Genomic DNA, 17540 nt, shown 5'->3' on the forward strand with positions numbered 1-17540 from the left:
ACAACTGAGCCACCCAGGCGCCCCACTTCTGCCTTTCTTATGAGCAGCCCTGTGACGACCTCCGGCCTACCCAGAAAATGCAGGATCATCTCCCCATCTCACAACCCTTAACCACACTGGCAAATTTCCTTTTGCAAAGCAATATAGCATTCTTGGGTTCCAGGAATTAGGGTGTGCGCTATAGAGACTTTCAGAAGAGGGAGGCAGGAGAATCAGTAAATAGCAGATGTGAGTACAGGAGCCAGTGGTTAGAGGATCGTAAGGAATGGACCTGGAGCCAAGCACTGCAGAAGGATTCTCAAAGCTGGAGGAGAAGGCAAAGAAATGAATTGTCTCCCCGAACCCTCCAGGAAGAGCACAACCTGCTGACACTTTGATTTCAGATTTCTGATCTTCAGAATTATTTTTTAAAAGATTTTATTTATTTGGCAGAGACCACAAGTAGGCAGAGAAGCAGGCAGAGAGAGAGGGAAGCAGGCTCCCCACCAAGCAGAGAGCCCAATGCGGGGCTCGATCCCAGGACCCTGGGACCATGACCTGAGCTGAAGGCAGAGGCTTCACCCACTGAGCCACCCAGGCGCCCCTGATCTTCAGAATTATAAGAGAATGCATTTGCCTTCTTTTTAAGCCCCTAAGTTTGTGCGAATTTGTTACAGCAGCAAACACAGTTACCAAGCCTGAGCATGAATACAGGTGACAGCAGATGGGAGGTCTGGAGAGGAAAGGAAAGGGAGTGATTTGTAACTGATCCTTTTAACAAGTGGAAAGTCCTGGGCTGTATCTAGGGTTTAGGGCAGCACTGTCCACATGGCCGCCGCTGGGCGCATATGCCTTCACTTAAATTTAAACTCACATTAGTGAAAAAGTAAAATCCAGGGCGGGGTGTAGGTGTTTAGTGGTTATAAGTGCCCAGAGGCTGCCCTGTAAGACAACAAGGAGAGAAACCATTTCCATCCCCGCAGAACATTCTAGTGGGTGGGGTTTGTTGAGAGAATGAGCAACAGAGTGTGTCACAGCAGGTAAAATTACAAGACCAACCTGAAGAAAGTAAGGAAGAGGGAAGGGAGAAGTTGGCCGAAAACACCTAAAGCTGACATATTTTAAGAGAAACAGGGGCACCTGGGAGGCTCAGTGGGGCTGAGGCTCTGGTCATGACACCGGGTTCCTGGGATCTGATTTAGGCCCCGCCCGGGCCTGGGCTCCCTGCTGAGCCTGCTTCTCCTTCCCCCTGCTTGCGCCCTCTCTCAAACAAATAATAAATTCTTTTTAAAATGTCAACATTAATTTTTTAAAAAGAGAGGGAAACGGAGTAACAGCCAGAATAAATAAGAAAGACTGTATAAGAGATTTTACCTTTCACATCATCCGTCGGGTGCGGGGGGCCTGGGTGGCTCAGTCGGTTGGGTGTCTGCCTTGTGCTCTGGTCATGACCTCTGGGGGTCCTGAAATCGAGCCCCCGCGTGGGGCTCTGTGCTCAGTGACGAGCCTGGTTCTCCCTCGGTCTCTGCCCCTCCGCACCGGCTTGTGCTCTCTCTCTGGCGCTCTATCTCAAATAAATAAATAAAATCTTTAAAAACGAAACAAGGGCGCCTGGGGGGCTCAGTGGGTTAAAGCCTCTGCCTTCGGCTCAGGTCATGATCCCAGGGTCCTGGAATCGAGCACCGCATCGGGCTCTCTGCTCTGCAGGGAGCCTGCTTCCTCCTCTCTCTCTGCCTGCCTCTCTACTTGTGATCTCTGTCTGTCAAATAAATAAATAAAATATTAAAAAAAAAAACAAAAACAAAAACCGAAACGAAACCAAATCATCTATTGGGGATACGGGAATCCAGAGTAGGTGCGATGGACTGGATTGTGTCCTCCCCTGACTCGGACACTGTAGGCCTAGCCCTCCGTGTGGCTGAATTTGGAGACGGGGCTTTAAGGAGGTGAGGAAGGAGTAGGGTGGGGCCTCGACCACGTAGGATTAGCGCCTTAGAAGCCAAGAGGCAGGATTGCCTTCTCTCCCTGCGGCTGCAGCTGGGACCCAACCGCCCACGGCATCCCCATGCCCACTCTAATCACTCATTGGCTGGGGCGGGCTATGCGGGGCGTGGCCTCCATGCAAATGTAGGGGTGAATTTCAACCCTTCAGGTCTTGAGGGAGTGGGGCTCCCTGCGGTGGCAGACAGTGGATAGGGACCTTCCTCAGCTGGCTACAGCAGCCCGTGGCGTGGCCCCTGCAAACCAGGAGGGACGCCTGGCAGAACTTGGGAACGCTGGTGCGGGAGACTTTAGTGGTGGTCTCCAAGTAGCCCCAGCTGTCCGCCTCCTGACCCCACAGCTGAACAGAACCTCCCCATCCTCCTGGAAGTTCAGCAGGCCGCATGACTCGCTTTAGCCAATGAAAAACAACAGAGGTGGGGCGCCTGGGTGGCTCAGTGGATTAAAGCCTCTGCCTGTGGCTCATGTCATGATCTCAGGGGTCCTGGAATCGAGCCCCGCATCCGGCTCTCTGCTCTGCAGGGAGCCTGCTTCTCCCGCTCTGCCTGCCTCTCTGCCTACTTGTGCTCTCTCTCTCTCTCTGTCAAATAAACAAAAATCTTAAAAAAAAAAAAAAAGAAAGAAAGAAAGAAAGAAAAAGAAAAACAACAGAGGTGAAATCCATGGCCTTGGAGAAGAAGCATTTAAGGACTGGGGCAAACCTCCATCTTCTCTCCCCACTGTAGAGTGGTCCCAGGGGCGGAGCCTCAGGGAGCTTGGGTCCCTTCCTTAGTCCGTGCTACTAGCGGAGTTTCTGGCTGCTCCAGGAATGAGCCACTGAGATTTGCAAGTTTGAATTTCCGCAGCAGAACCTTGTCCATCCTCACTAACACAACAAATAAACTCCAAATCTTAACCAAAAAAAAAAAAAAAAAAGGTTTCATAGTATTAAGAGTTCCTCACCAGACTCACAACATGGGAAACACCAGTGAGATAAAGCAGCTCATCTACCAGCAGTGGGTGCGTCTCTTGCAAACATTCAGTAAAGCGTTCCTATCGATATTATTTGATGTTTGCGTCTCATCTCTGGTGGAACCTTGTTTATGAGTAAGGGATGATCCTGCGATGGTCAGGAAAAGGACTTTTTTTTTTTTTTTTAAAGATTTTATTTATTTATTTTGACAGAGATCACAGGTAGGCAGAGAGGCAGACAGAGAGAGAGGGGGAAAGCAGGCTCCCTGCTGTGCAGAAAGCCCGATGCAGGGCTCGATCCCAGGACCCTGAGATCATGACCCGAGCCGAAGGCAGCGGCTTAACCCACTGAGCCACCCAGGCGCCCCGGAAAAGGACTTTTTAAAAGATTTTATTTCTTGGACAGGGAGAGAGGGAACACAAGCAGGGCGGGTGGGAGAGAGAGAAGCAGACTTCCTGCAAGGCAGGGAGCCCAACGTAGGGCTCAATCCTAGAACCCCCGGATCTTCACCTGAGCTGAAGGCTGTTGCTTAACGACTGAGCGACCCAGGCGTCATCTATCAACTCAGGTCTTGATCTCAGGGTTGTGAGTTTAAGCCCTGCGTTGGGCTCCATGCTGGGCGCAGAGCCTACTTCAAAAAAAATCTTTTTAGCGGTGCCTGGGTGGCTCAGTTGGTTCAGCAACTACCTTTGGCTCAGGTCATGATCCTGGAGTCCCAGGATTGAGTCCCGCATCCGGCTCCCAGCTCCATGGGGAGTCTGCTTCTCCCTCTGACCTTCTCCTGTCTCATGCTTTCTCTCTCTCTCTCTCTCTCTCAAGTAAAATGAAATCTTAAAAAAAAAAATAAAATAAAAAGGTTAGGCTTTACAAAGTTTTTAAAAAATGTTTAATTTATGTTATGTGAATTTCACCTCAATTAAATAGATAAATATTAGTATATTAGAAATCTATATGGGAAGGATTGGCAAGGATATAGAGCAACCAGAACTCTCATTCACCGCTGGTGAGAACAAAAAATGGTACAACTGATTTGGAAGTCTGGCAGTTTCTTATAAAACTAAACATTGATTCCTCACTCCTAAGTATTTACCTGAGAAATGAACACCTATGGTCACACCGGGGCCTCCCGCAAACGTGTTCAGCAGCTGTATCCAGAGCAGCCCCAAAGGTCCCTCAGCAGGGGGAGCAAGTAAATAATTGCAGTCTCCTGTCCTGGGGCTCGGTGCTGGGACTGACCCGGAGGGAATGTGAGGGAACTTTCTCTGTATTCATTGGGGTTTGGGGGACACAGTTGAACGCATTTCTCAAAGCTCCACGAGTGTACATGGAAGTTCTGTGCATTTCATGATATGGGAATTGCACCTTAAAAAAAAAAAAAAAGGAATGTGAATTCTGAACTCTGGTTGATGACACACACGCTGTAGGATTTGTGGGGCTGTGTTCTGTGGGTGGAGACGGATGAGCAGATGGCCAAGCCTCTGACAAAGCAAGTATAGGCCCACGTGCACACCTGTAGAGCCTGGGCGGTGGGTCGGGTCAGGTGCCCGAGGGCACTGGCACAGGTGCCAATCCCGAAGCCCCAGTCATCTTGTAAGTAGAAGGTTCTCAACATGGCTCTCGGCCTCACTCACTGGCCGATGCTCACAGGCCCCTTCTGTTCTCAGGCTCTGTTTTTCTTTCCAACAGTGACACTCAGGGCTCTACCCTCGAGCTGTCAACCAACTCTATGCAGGGGCCCCCCCACAGCCTCGACCCAGAACACCTCGTCCTCCCCAGCGCCATCTCAGTGAGGGAGCTGCCCTCCACTGGGCTGCTCAGACATGCTCTCCGACCCCCCATCTCTGTCATCCTTCATGTGTCACTGTACCAATTCCTACCTACACCCTGAGTCTCGGGTCCTCTGGTTTCCCAGCCCCCTACTCCTCTTGCTTTGTCTTCCCACCAGGCTCCCCGCACCCCCATCTCGTCCTAGCCAATCCATTTCCCACACCCCTGTTGGAAGGAAGGTTCTAGCCTCCAGTCTGGTCCTTACTCGACTGCGTACTCTCCACGCTCTTCCCTGCCCATGTCTGTAGCAAGGCCTTCGAGGCTCTTCAGGACCTGCCAGCCTCCTGGGTGCAGGTCCCTGCCCCAGCCAGCACGTTGCCTCTGCTGGAGCCCAGGGCCGCCCACCACACGGCTGCTGGCTGCGTCACCACTGCGGCTCTCAACCCCCGTGCCTTCCCGGCACTGCAAGCCACGCGGGTGTTCATGTGCTTGGCCTCAGGATGCCGGATCTTTGATCAAGCACAGAATGTGAGACTCCAGTGTCCCCCTTGCCAGCAACCAACCACGGAGGGCGGACGAGACCAGACAAGAAGTGTGCTGAGGGGTTTCCAGAAGTGCTCCCTTGCTCATGAGGAAGCCGGGAGAGTTCCTTCCTGGCTTCTGCACTTGGCAGGGCGAGGCAGAGGTGCCCTCGCCAAATCGCGACTAGGAGGGCACGACCAGCAGTATGAACGTCAGCCCAAACCTGTGTGACTGGAGTTCCCTCCAAAGTGACCCACCCCGGAACTGCCCTGTTGACCTTCTCGCTAAGGTGCCGAACTCCCGGCTGTTTAAGCCAGCTGAGTCGGGAGTTTTGAGTTGCAGGTGAAATCGCCAACTCACTCAATACGGATGAATGGGGAGAAATTCAAAGATGGCATCCTGAAATGTGGACATGAACTTAGAGCTTACCAGCTTATACCGGCAACCGGTGGAAGGGCTCCAACCCCCCGACCTCACCACCTCCCAGAGGCCTCACCTCCTAACACGGTGGCACGGGGTGCGATGGGGGCATCGGTGTGTTAACGTCTGAATTTTGAGGAGACATACACGTCCAGTCTGTAGGGGTCAGGGCTCCCTGGCAGCCGGCGCAGTTGCCCTGCTTGTTCGCCACCGACCCCTTCCGTGGCGCTCACCACTGTGACTCTGAGTGCTGACACTGGCCCAGAGTGGGAGCTTGGAAACTCTGGGAGGCAGGTTCCAACCCTAAGTGCAAGCTGTTTGGAGGCCCCGATCCCCCGGTGTCATCATGAATGTCACCCAGGGGCTGGCCACCAAGAGAGTAGATCCAGGGTTTTTCATTCTGGGGGCGAGGGACGGGGCGGGCAGCATGGAGAGGCAAGACCGCGGGAATTTTTAAAATAACTGCATCCTTTAATGGCAGTAATACAATTATTGGATTAAGAGACCACAGGAGAAAGGGCAGGTGACATTTCTGGAAGACAGATAAGGAGTACAAAAAGGGAGCTGGGACAGTCATGCGATGATCATTGTAAAAATACAGTACGCTATATACATATTTGCACCATCAACTCTCAACTCTGAAGTAGTATTTACACTTTTGTTACAATCCTGGTTAGAGAACATTTTGTTTTTAAAAGCTTGGCCTGATGGCAAATGGAAATTTCGGGGGAATTCATAGTCCCATGAGGTTCTTAGGCTGAATATTCCGACAGGAGGGCTCCAGCGTCTATTTCATCCACAGATTTCGGTTTTAAAAAAGTATTTAATTTTGCTTTTACAAAAGAAAATTTTCAAAGGAGGGAGGGGGGAAAAAAAAAAAACCAACCCACAGCCACACTGTGTATTCTCATTTTTACAAACATCCAGGGCTACAGCCCTTTGCTTCAAGGCCAACACGGGTGGCTGAAGAAAAATCTCACTAATGATTGTTTAAAAACAAAAAAAACCAAAAAGACAGAGACAAACCAAACCAACCTGATCACGGCGCACTGACCTTGTGGGCTGCCTTCTCCGGCCCTAGCTTCCGGCCCCAAACTCAACGACTGTTTTTTTCTTTTTCCGGGGAGAGGGGTTTGGTCTAAGAACCTGACTCACCTCCCACCGCAACGAGGTGGGAAGGGAAACCCTTCAGCTGGGTCATCAGGTTTCCTCCTTATTAACAAGGAATAGGTGGGGCCTTAAGCAAGGCGGGTGCGGTGATGGGATAAGAAAAAGACAAGAGACAGCCGGCTCTGTTTCTACTCAAGTGGCCTCAGCCAGGGTCCTGGGGCAGGTGGGAGAGCCCAGTGCTGACTTGTCTGCTCCCACCCCGGCTCAGCCGGAGGAGGGAAGCGGGATGCAGGTTTCTGGTTCCACACCCTCCACCTGCAAGCAGGGGTCCTGCTGCGCTCACTCTGGGAGAGAGCCCGGCAAGACCCCCCACTGCCCTGGCTAGTCTCCTGCCCTTTCCTCAAGCCCTCAAAATCCAACACCGTGACACGCCTCTGAACCCACGTACTTGTCAGCTGGGAAGAAAACCAAACACGCCAAAACCACGGACTCTAAGTTAGATACGATGCAAGGAGGTTCAAAGCAAGCAGGGAGCGGAAACACTTTGCCAAGAACGAACCACCTGGGGCTCTCTGTCGGCAGCCTTGGGGGAGCGGCCACGTCACGGATCCGTGAGCTATCCGAGGGGCTGGGGCCGGCACACTGGGTGCTCTGGCTCCTGAGGACCACGAAAGACCCCCAGCCTGAGGGGAGGAGGCGTGGCCGCAATGGACGGGACAAGACAGGAGCTAATACTGACAGAAAACACGCAGTCTGCGGAGCCTGCCCCCCTGGAGGCAGCTTTGGGGGCAGGCCGCCCCGCACCAGCCCTGCCACCTCCAGGTCCATCTCTCACCCTGGAGTCTTCTGATGCGGGTGGGGTTGCGGATCTGAGGACGAACTCTGGACGGACGGCAGCGGGGAGGCCGGAGTGCGGATCCGCAGCAGACAGGAGCAGGCACCTCTGCTTCTCCCGGCCCAGGCAGCTTCCAAGGGCTCTGCCTTTCTCTCACATCGTCTCCTTCCTTCGGTCCCTGAAGCAGGTGGTCAGGACCTGCGCCCTGTACAAGGGATGGGGTTCTAGAAGCGCCTGGACCTGCTTCCAGGCCAGGCCTGCTCGCTGTCTCGGCTTCATCTCTCCTCGCTGGCGGGGGATGAGCCGCCTTCAGTGCCTCTGACACCTACAGTTCCCTTTGTCCTCAGGGGCGGGCAGGGGCGGAGGAGGGGCCAAGCTTTGCCCAGAAAACCCACTGGACACCCAGCCACCAGACTGGGGCTCCAGCCTTCACAGAGTCCCTGAGAACTGAGCCAGGCCAGAGGACGTGCCAGCTGGGGCCGGGGCCCAGGGGACTCACACCTGTTTACATGCAGGAGCTTGTTTTCTTGGCGGGAGCCCGGGTGCCCCGCAGCACTGACCAGAACGGACTGAAAATGGTTATATACATTTTATACGTTGTAAAGAAAGTACTATTAAGAAAAAGAGAGAAAAAGAAAGAGAGAAAGCGAGAGAGACATGGAGAGAGAAAAAAAAGAAAAAAAACAAAAACAAAAAAAACACCCGAGCCCCCCCCTCCCCCCAAGTTCTCAACTCCGGTTGCTGCCCTTCAATATTGCCCTGGGCAGGGTGGGGTGCAGGGAGCACTTGACTCCAGCTTAACACTACTGGCAAAAGGGGGAGGCAGTGGGGTCAAAGCCTTTAAAAACATCTTTCAGGGACCCCGCGTCCTGCTCGCCCTCACGGGCTGGGCTGTTGCCAGCAAATGGGCTCCCAGAGCCCGTCTTGGGCGTCTGTTTCACAGTCCCAAAGAGGGTGGGCACAGGCAGGTTGTGCACGCCGGGCTGGGGCGAGGCGCCCTCTGGTGGCGGGGCGCCCGGGGTGGCGGTGGGGGCTGCAGCGGCCTTGGGCCGGGGCCGGTTGTAGCTGTTGTATCTGTCCGTGGCTGTGGCAGCACCCCCATCCGCAGTGGGCTTCGTGGACTCTGGCTGTTCCAGGGCGGACTTGCGGACGAATGGGGGCTCCTTGGCCTTGGCGGCAGAGCTCCTGCCATTGCCCTCGGGGCCCTTGGGCTGGGCGCCTGCATCGGCAGCCGGCTCTGCAGTTTTGCCCCCGGCGTTGGGAGTCCTGGGGTCGTAGAGGCTGATGCCACTCAGCACACTGCTCTGCCCACTCCCGCTGCCCTGGCCCAGCCCACCGGCAGCCAGCACTCGGGGGTCGTAGGGGGCGGTGGCTGGTGGGGAGGACTCCCCGCTGGGGCTGCCGGCAGGAGACGAAGCTTCGGTGGGACCAGACTTAGCAGCCCGGGAGGAGGCAGCAGAGTCTGCTGGTTTCTGGAGCCGAGGGTCAGTGGGTACCTTCCGGACTCGGGGGTCACTGGGCTTATCGCTGGAGCCCGCGGCCGCTGAGGGGCCCGTGGCATTGACTGTCTTAAGGATGCGAGAGAGGAGCTCAAAGTCAGGCAGGTTGGAGCCGGGTGCGCCGGGGTCTGTGGAGGTGCCCAGGCGCTGTCGGGGGTTGGGGGGGCCCGTGGCAGTAGCACGGTGCAGCCTGGGATCCAGGGTGGGCATGGACTGCAGGGCCGCAGGGACAGGGGGCACCGCGTCCTGCTTGGGGATGGGCAGAGGGATCAGGTCCTCGGGGTTCCAGAGCACGGTGCGGGCAAAGCTTGGCTTGCTCAGGGTCACATCTTTCTTGATGTGGCTGAACTGCTGCAGCTGTGACCTCGGGTCCCGCAGCGGGTGCCCCGGGAGAGGGTCCAGGGGAATGGTCATGGCCTTCTCCCGCAGGGCCCGCTCCCCTTCTTCCTCTTCCGTAGGGGGTGGTCCAGACCCCTTGGTGCCGCTGGGGCCTGCAGGGCTGGAATGAAGGCCGCCTTCGGGTTTTGCGGGGGGCAGGGAGCGAGCCAGCCGAGGGTCGGAGGGCCCTGTGTCTCCTGGGCCAGACCCAGTGGAAGCCTCGGCGTGGCGGGTGAGTCTGGGGTCCCGGCTGAGGCGAGGGTCAGCCAGCCGGCCTCCTGTGGGGTGTCCTTTCTGGAGGCGGGGATCCCCCAGCCCACTGTTGCTCAGGTCCCCAACGGAAGCCTGGGGTCTACTAGACGTCTGCTGCCTCAGGGTCTTCAGGATGGAAGTGACACTGCTCCCGCCCTCGTCCTCGTCACTGGAGTACCAGTTCCCAGTGTCACCTAAGAAAGAACAGAAAGAAGGAGAAACATGAGTGACCAGCGGCAACCACTCCTGGACCCCACAGCAGCCCTCTGGGTGAGTGGCTCCTCTGCCTCTTACCTCTGAGAACCTCAGTTTCCCCTCCCTCCGCGGGCTGCCACAAACAGTGGAGCACAGGGACTGGCAGGTCCCTGGCTAATGTTTCTAGACCTTTCCCCATGTGCCAGCAGTGCTCTAAGTGCTGTCTTAGTAATCCTCACGACCACCCGAGAGGTGATGTTATTATCATGCCCATTTGACAGACCAGAAAGCAGAAGTGTGGACAGTGCCACGAGATGGGGAGCAGAGCAGGGACTGGGCTCAGAATCCTAGCCCAGGGCTCTGCCACCTCGTCCTCACCCACTGTGGACTGAGGTCCCAGCATGGCAGGCCCAGCCTTGGGTACCTGGGAGCAGCTACCACTGACTCCGCTCTCACTGCACTCAGGGCCCACGGACACTGGCCCCCAGGCCCCTCAAAACGTTAACCACGCCCCGGGGAAGGGCAGTCACTGGCTGGGAAGAGACGGGGCCCTGGTGGGCTCACTCAGAAACCTTCCAAGTAGGTGAAGCCGGAGCCACCAAGGGAGGGCACTGTCCGCTCTTCCCACTGTCCCCACCTGCTCCCAGGCTCCTACAAAAGCCATATGCAGCCTCCGGCTCCTGGTTCTAGACACCATTTGTCAGCCCCATTTCCTACTGGGCTGGATGCCACCAGTTCCGCGGTGTGGCACTGAGCAACCTGCCAGCTGTGACGGCTAATTATCACTGGTTTATGTCAGCAACTTGCTGTCATCTGCTGACTTCCTGAGAACGTGGTCTAGGGCAAGGGGAGCTGTGAGCATCAACTCTGAGTCTCTTCTGAAAGGGTGCAGAAGGGAAATCCTATCAGAAATCCTGCTGTCTCCTCCAGGGACCAGCCCACCTCCCTCCTCTACGGGATCAGTGTCTCTCCTGACCCCCAAGACACAAAGGGCAGCCCTGACTTCCAATTTTCTCGGGCACAGGCAATGCAGAAGCCCCAGCCTGGCTTCACGGCCCTGGGCAGGGGTCCTCCCTGACCACAGGCTCCTTTCCGACACAAAACCCCACCTAGGCATCCCCCACCTCTCCACTGCACAGTGGCCCGGGGGGGCCTGTGCCTGTCAGGGGACGCCCCTGCCCCTGGGGAGGACACATGCCTTCCTCATTCTCCCGGTCCTGCTTGCTGCTCTCAGCCAGCCTCCTCGCTCTCTCCTCCTCCTCCTGCTGCTTCTGCTGGATCCTCAGGTACAGGGCCCTCTGGGCTGAGGGCAGGAAGTCGGGGACACCGCCGCCCGGCTTCGGCCGGCCTGGGGGCCCTCCCTCAGAGAAGCTGTCGGGCTCCAGAGGGTGCTCGGGGAAGAGGTGCTCCCCAGGCTCCCCCGGCAGCTCTTCGTAGTGCCCGTAGTCTTCTGTGGCAGGGAAGAACCGAGGGTTCATGTCGGGAAGGGCCTCGCGGCACCAACGCCAACCCCCTCTGCGCCCCCTCATTGGTGAACCACCCCCAATGGTGATGGGTGATGATGTGTAGCCCGTCCCTCCCCCCCACCACCCCAGGATGGTCCCCACAGAAAGCCCAACAGCAAGGAACGGAGCGGGCAACGAGGGTGTCCCCACCCAGGATGCAGCCCCTGAAAATGGGGTTCACAGCATAATTTAGTAATGCGGGCAAATGCTCATGAAGTGAAAACAGGACAGAACGTCAGACAGATGTTTACAAAACGCAAAGAACAGGCTGTGAAGACAGACAAGAAACAGTCCCTCTGGGGGTGAGATTTGGGAGAGAGGGCGGACAGATTCTTCACTTTTGACCCCACGAGTTTCTGACCTCTTCTAATTACTGGCAACGAGCATTCATTTTGTGGTTTCTTTGTAACAATCAGGAAAAAAACACACCACATCTCATAGTGAGCTCATCTTACAAGCTCAACCACGGCAAACGAAGACTTATAAACAAAAGGCAATAACCAAACTCTGGCTACGGCCACAGGTCAAGCCAGAGGCTCCTGGAAGATTCCTCCTCCTCCCTCCTTCCTTTCTGGGTCCCCGAGCTCCGCACACTGTTCCTAAGTGCGCTGCTCCCACACAGCGTCTAGGAAGCACAAGGCAGAAGGGTCTGCCTTCACTCCTGAGAGCGGGCAGGTGCCTGGCCTCAGCCGCTGACCTCCACAAACTCCAGCCACAAGAGAGCCCAGGCAGGGCAGCTGTGCGCAGAGACTGTGTGTGTGTGCGCTCTCGCTGAGACAGACTGAGACAGAAGAGGTCTGCTCAGCACGGCCCCCTCCCAGGATGCTCTGCAGTGAGGAAGTGTTCCGTACTTGCACTGCATGACTCGCCCACCACTGTCCTATCCCCCCGAGAGTCTGAATGTGGCCAGTGCCGTAATTTAGGTTAAACTTAAAGGGTTCAAAGGATTTGTGAATATTTCATCCACAAAGCATATAAAGCGGAAAGTGAAAGGTCACCTCCTTTTAGCCCCTGAACTTCAGGACACATGAACTTGGTGGCAAGCCTATGCTGGGCGGCCCTCCAGCACAGAGCTTGGCATGCCCTAAGAACAAAGGCCCCAGGTCCCCCTGCACACAGCATGCGGCCCTGAGGAATTCCTCGAAAGCTACACGACTGCGAACACAGGAGACACCACCGAGTGACACGCTTTAAAAGGGTGGATTTCCTGATACGGGAATTAGAGCGAGTTACTCTAGAGACACCTGCTGTCACCAGCTTGCGCACGTGCTTGCCCTCCACAGCCAGACCCTTTTCCACATACATTATTACATGGATTTAAGAACAGCTCTGAAGCTCCTGCTCCTGGCGCTGACGCCCCCGCAGCTGCCGCAGCTTGCGGACCTCCCCGATGCCCTTCCAGGTCTCCACCCGGCGGTCAGATGGGCGCCTCTTGCTTCACAAGGCAGCCAAAGAGGGGTGCTCCCCACCCACCACAGCTTGGCTCTCTCCAGAAGACTCCTGGCACCGGGATGGCCTAAGCCTCCAGCCAGGACCCGGCCGCACCGCTCCTTCCCACCCTATAGTGCGTGTCCAAGGAGACCCACTGGCCCCCCCAGGCACTATCTGCACACCATGAAGCCCAGCCCTGCCAATTCCTGCCCCATTGCCACCACCTTTGCCCAGAAGATTCCACAGCAGCCCAGAAGCTTCCCTGACTCCACTGCAGCTCCTACCCGCCACCCTTGAATGCCTCTGCCTGCTCCCCAGCGTTCTCCCCATGAGGCCACCTCGTCTGAGTCTCATGCAGGGACCTGGATCCCCCAACTTCCCTCGCCGAGCTATGCGGCTGCTCTGCACTTGGGCCTCCTCCCCTCTTCAGAGGCCTCTGCCGACTCTCCCCACACTGTCCCCATCTACTAACGCTCCTGACCTGTCTGGCCCCACCCTCTAACACAAACACCTGCCAGGCTTTCTCGAGGAACGATCGATGCTGAAATGAGCTTCCACATTGTGGTCTGGTTCCCTCAACTATAGTGCGGCTGAGGCAAGGACCACGGCCGCCCTGTGGCAGCAGCAGGCACACCCCTGCCCCCTGAAAGCCACGGCACAGCCGGTCAAGCCCTCGTCTGGCAGGCACGAGTCGTTACCAACACATGCTCTTGTTTAAGGAAGGAAGGAAAGATGGAAGAAAGATGGTGAGTCACGGGGACAGGACAAGCAGAGGCACAGGGCCAACACCAGCAGCCCCAAGCCCAGAACTGTCTGGAAAGAGGCCACTCTGGAGAGAGTGCCTCCGCCTCAGAGCCCAAAGCCCTCCACACCCACCCCTCTGATTTCCCATGGTCCCAATTCCAGGCACACCCATCAAAATGTGTAAAATGTTAAATAAATTACAGCGATAAGATCACAAGACTCCATTCAACCTCAACAGGTAGTGAATGCCCCGTCACTGAAAACGTGCAAGCACTCATGGGACAGAGATGGAGTTGGATTCATGCTCTGAAAGACTCGGACGGAAGCAAAAACCCAGGTCTTCCCGACTACGTCCCCAGTGCCCACTGTGGCGGCCCCCCAGGCCCCCAGCCCGGCCCGCGCACCTGCATCCCCGAGGAGTCCAGGCTCCATCTCCATGCCCTCCTGCTGCTGGTAGAAGTTCTCATAGAAGTTCTGGGATGGCGGGATGGGGGGCATCATTCCAGAATGTGGAGAGTCTCCAGGACCATAGGGCATCATTGGGGGACCACCAGGTCCCATGGGCGGGCCAGGGTTCATGCCAGGGCCCATCGGCATGTCGGGGTGCATGTCGGGGTGCATGTCCGGATGCATGTCGGGGTGCATGTCGGGATGCATGTCGGGATGCATTGGGCCCCCCATGGGCCCCGGGGGGCCCATATTGGGCCCCGGGCCCATTGGCCCTGGGGGTCCTCCGGGTCCAGGGAACCTAGGGAGAAGAAATGACGCTCGTGAGAGGGACTGTGGAGCAAGAACGGTGGCCACACTAGTAGGAGACACGGAGACATCCACGCAGCTGGTCACAGAGGGCTCCAGACCAGGCTCATGGTGACAGGCCCCCAGCATAAGAGCCTGGCTGAGGCCAGAGCCACCCCCAAGCCTAACTTGGGGGGTGGGGGGACCTAGGGCACTCACCTCACGCCCAGCTTCTCAGCCAGCTGGCCCGTGGGCCGCACCACGATCTCAAACAAGGAGGGGATCTTCTTGTTGTACATGTCCTGCTGCAGCTGCTGGGGGGACAGCGGCTCGTGCACCGGCATGGGCATCTGAGGGGGCCCAGGGGGTGGGGGCGGGGGCGGAGGCGGGGGCGGGGGACCGCCCTGCATGGGCCTGCCATTGGGAGAGGTTGGGGCTGGGGGGGCCGGGGGGCCGAGGTGGGGTGGGCAGGAGCCCCACGCCCGGAGGTGGCTTGGGCAGGGGGTTGATGCCCTGCTTCTTCAGTTCCTCCACTTCCTTCTCATCCTCAGCACCTGCTTCTGCATCGTCAGCCAACATCTGCATGTGAGAACAAAGGGAGACGTAGGACACGTGCCTCCCACGCAGGGAGCCAAAGTTTCTCAGAACACAAAACCTCAAAACACGAGGACCCTGTAGCCCTCACAAGCATAAAGACAAGGAGCACAAAGCCTCTTTGGCGTAAGAATCATCGTCCCACGCCGCTGTCCCACCTGCTCTGTGACCCCTGGCGGCTGGGGTGGGGGGGGACGCCGCTCCTATTCATAGCAAAACATGCGGAACACAAAAGGTACTAGTTTTCCCTTCTGAAAAATTCAGTGGCATTAAGTACAGACATAAGGTTATACAACCACCACCTGTACCAGTTCCAGAACCTTCCCGTCACCCCAAAAGAAGGCCCCGTACCTGTTAGCCCCACCTCCAGCCCCCCGCAACCTCTCATCTGCTTGGCATCTCCGTGACCTGCCTGCTCCGGACAGGTCACACAACCAGACTCTTGCCCTGTGGCCTCTGGTGACTGGCTTCTTTCAATGGGCACGCCCGCTGGGTTTATCCATGCTGTAGCATGCTACAAGGGCTAACATGCCATTGTCCTGTTGGAATCCTATGGGCCTCTCACCACACTTGTAATTAGACCCCGAATCCCTACCCTGAGCCACAGGGCCTGACAGCAGGGCTGGGTGTCTGGGAGGACAGGGCCACACCCCTCGGCTTCACTTGCTTCTGCGGCGCCTGGGGCTCCTCGACCCTGAGGACCCGGCCTCATGCCAATCCCGGGGACAGCTGAGTTCTTTCCTCTGCAGTACCCAGGCTGGAACCAGCTTTCTTCCTGAGTGTCTGTCTTTCCCTCTATTCTTTTTTTTTTAAGATTTTAATTATTTATTTGACAGAGAGAGAGACACACAGCAAGAGAGGGAACTTAAGAGGGGGAGTGAGAAAAAAAAAAAAAAAAAGAGGGGGAGTGAGAGAGGGAGAAGCAGGCTTCTGGCTGAGCCGGGAGCCTGATGTGGGGCTCAATCCTGGGATCATGACCCGAGGCCAAGCAGATGCACAATGACTGCGCCACCTTTCCCTTTCCTTTCTTTTTTTTTTTTTTAAAGATTTTATTTATTTATCAGAGAGAGAGAGGGAGAGAGCGAGCACAGGCAGACAGAATGGCAGGCAGAGGCAGAGGAAGAAGCAGGCTCCCTGCTGAGCAAGGAGCCCGATGTGGGACTCGATCCCAGGACGCTGGGATCATGACCTGAGCCGAAGGCAGCTGCTTAACCAACTGAGCCACCCAGGCGTACCCCCTCTATTCTTAACGGTGGCTCTGTGTCCCCCAAATGGTGGGGTCTCTTACTAAAGGTCAACTCAATGTGACTGTCCTGATGTTCTGCGTTCACTGCTGGACCACCATCAGCACCCTTCACAGCACTGCCTGAGCTCTGTAAGCCTGTATGTGTAGCTGTCCCCCACTGACCCCGGGCAGAGGACAGAGGAGATGAGCTATTGGAGCAGAATGTCTCACCAATTAGGACCCTGCGCAGAAAGTTAACACAGCAGTCTTGGCTGTTTTCCTTGGAAGGTCTGGGGCTGGTGTCTGGGCACCTAGATTTCAGGGAGAGGGATCCTCTAACATTCCCTAACTAATAAGAGGTGCTCACTGTGCCTAAAGTGTTCACATGGACAACGTGCTTGCCGCTGAAACATACCATGTCCTCTGGGATTCTGGGATTTTGGTGCACGCCAGGCAGAGGCAACACCCTGGGCATTGACCAAGCCCCGACCATGCACCCCCATTTGAGAACATTCCTCAAGTGCTGTCACAACCTGAGGGTTAAAAGCATGGCCCTCGTGACTACACGGGGTGAGGACTCTTGGAAGACGGTGCCTGATTTTTCCAGCCTCTGCCCGTGGTGGCTACCTGCTTGGTCCTGCGTCATCTTGGGGACCTGAGCACAGACACCTCAGTGCATCCTAACATGGGGCTTAGAGATGGCCCATCCCTAGCTAGTGTCTCAGGGTTGGCCCTACCCCAAGACCACCCCCTGCTCCTGCACCCGAGGCTGGCGGGAGTGCGGGCGGTGGCAGCAGGGCTTCCAGGAGGCCGTCAGGTGCTCCCAGCTTCTCTCTCTCCTCAATGTCAGAAGCAGTACCTGTGCCCAGAGACAGCAGGGTCCAGGGGTGCTAGGATACTCCGACAACCAATCAACGGGAACCTTCTGTCCCTTGGAACCCTGCTGATTCTAGGTGCGGTCCAAGTGGGAACCGGAACCACATTTAACAAACGCCTAGAGCAGTGCGAAGACAGTGTGTCGCTCTCAGTGGGGAGCCAGGCCGGCGCAGACCCCGCAGGCCTCAAGGCCCCCACATTCTGCCTGCTTCCTGCCCAGCGAGGTGGCCCCTCTGGGTCCTGACCCGGGCGGGCAGCTGCTGCTGGCTCAGCTTCCCTTGCTCCGCAAATGCCCCTCCTTCCTCTTCCTGTCACTTGGCCAGGGGTCACCTGCTCACTGAGCCTTCGTAAGTCAGTTTGTTGGAGCACCTCTGGGCTCCCTGCACATTCCCACCAGCGCCCCAATCCTAGTGTGTAATCAGAATCCGCCCTAGGACTGGATTCATCTCCTAGCTGCTGTGTCCCTAGCGCCCAGGCCAGAGTCCGGCAGGAGCCTGGCACCGCCTCACCCCTGCTGGAC

General features: G+C 56.5%; 1 protein-coding gene across 1 annotated transcript in view; it reads right to left on the reverse strand.

Annotated features, from left to right (window-relative positions):
- Positions 1-6091: 6091 nt before the first annotated feature.
- Positions 6092-17540, reverse strand: part of ZC3H4 (zinc finger CCCH-type containing 4) — a 41626-nt gene continuing 30177 nt past the window's right edge. Inside the window, 5 exon segments of the mRNA XM_032326399.1 lie at positions 6092-9909; positions 11109-11360; positions 13995-14338; positions 14545-14768; positions 14770-14904. Of these exon segments, the coding sequence (XP_032182290.1) occupies positions 8390-9909; positions 11109-11360; positions 13995-14338; positions 14545-14768; positions 14770-14904 (2475 nt within the window). The 3' untranslated portion in view covers positions 6092-8389.

Source organism: Mustela erminea, chromosome 19 (assembly GCF_009829155.1).
Source record: "Mustela erminea isolate mMusErm1 chromosome 19, mMusErm1.Pri, whole genome shotgun sequence".
Taxonomy (NCBI): domain Eukaryota; kingdom Metazoa; phylum Chordata; class Mammalia; order Carnivora; family Mustelidae; genus Mustela; species Mustela erminea.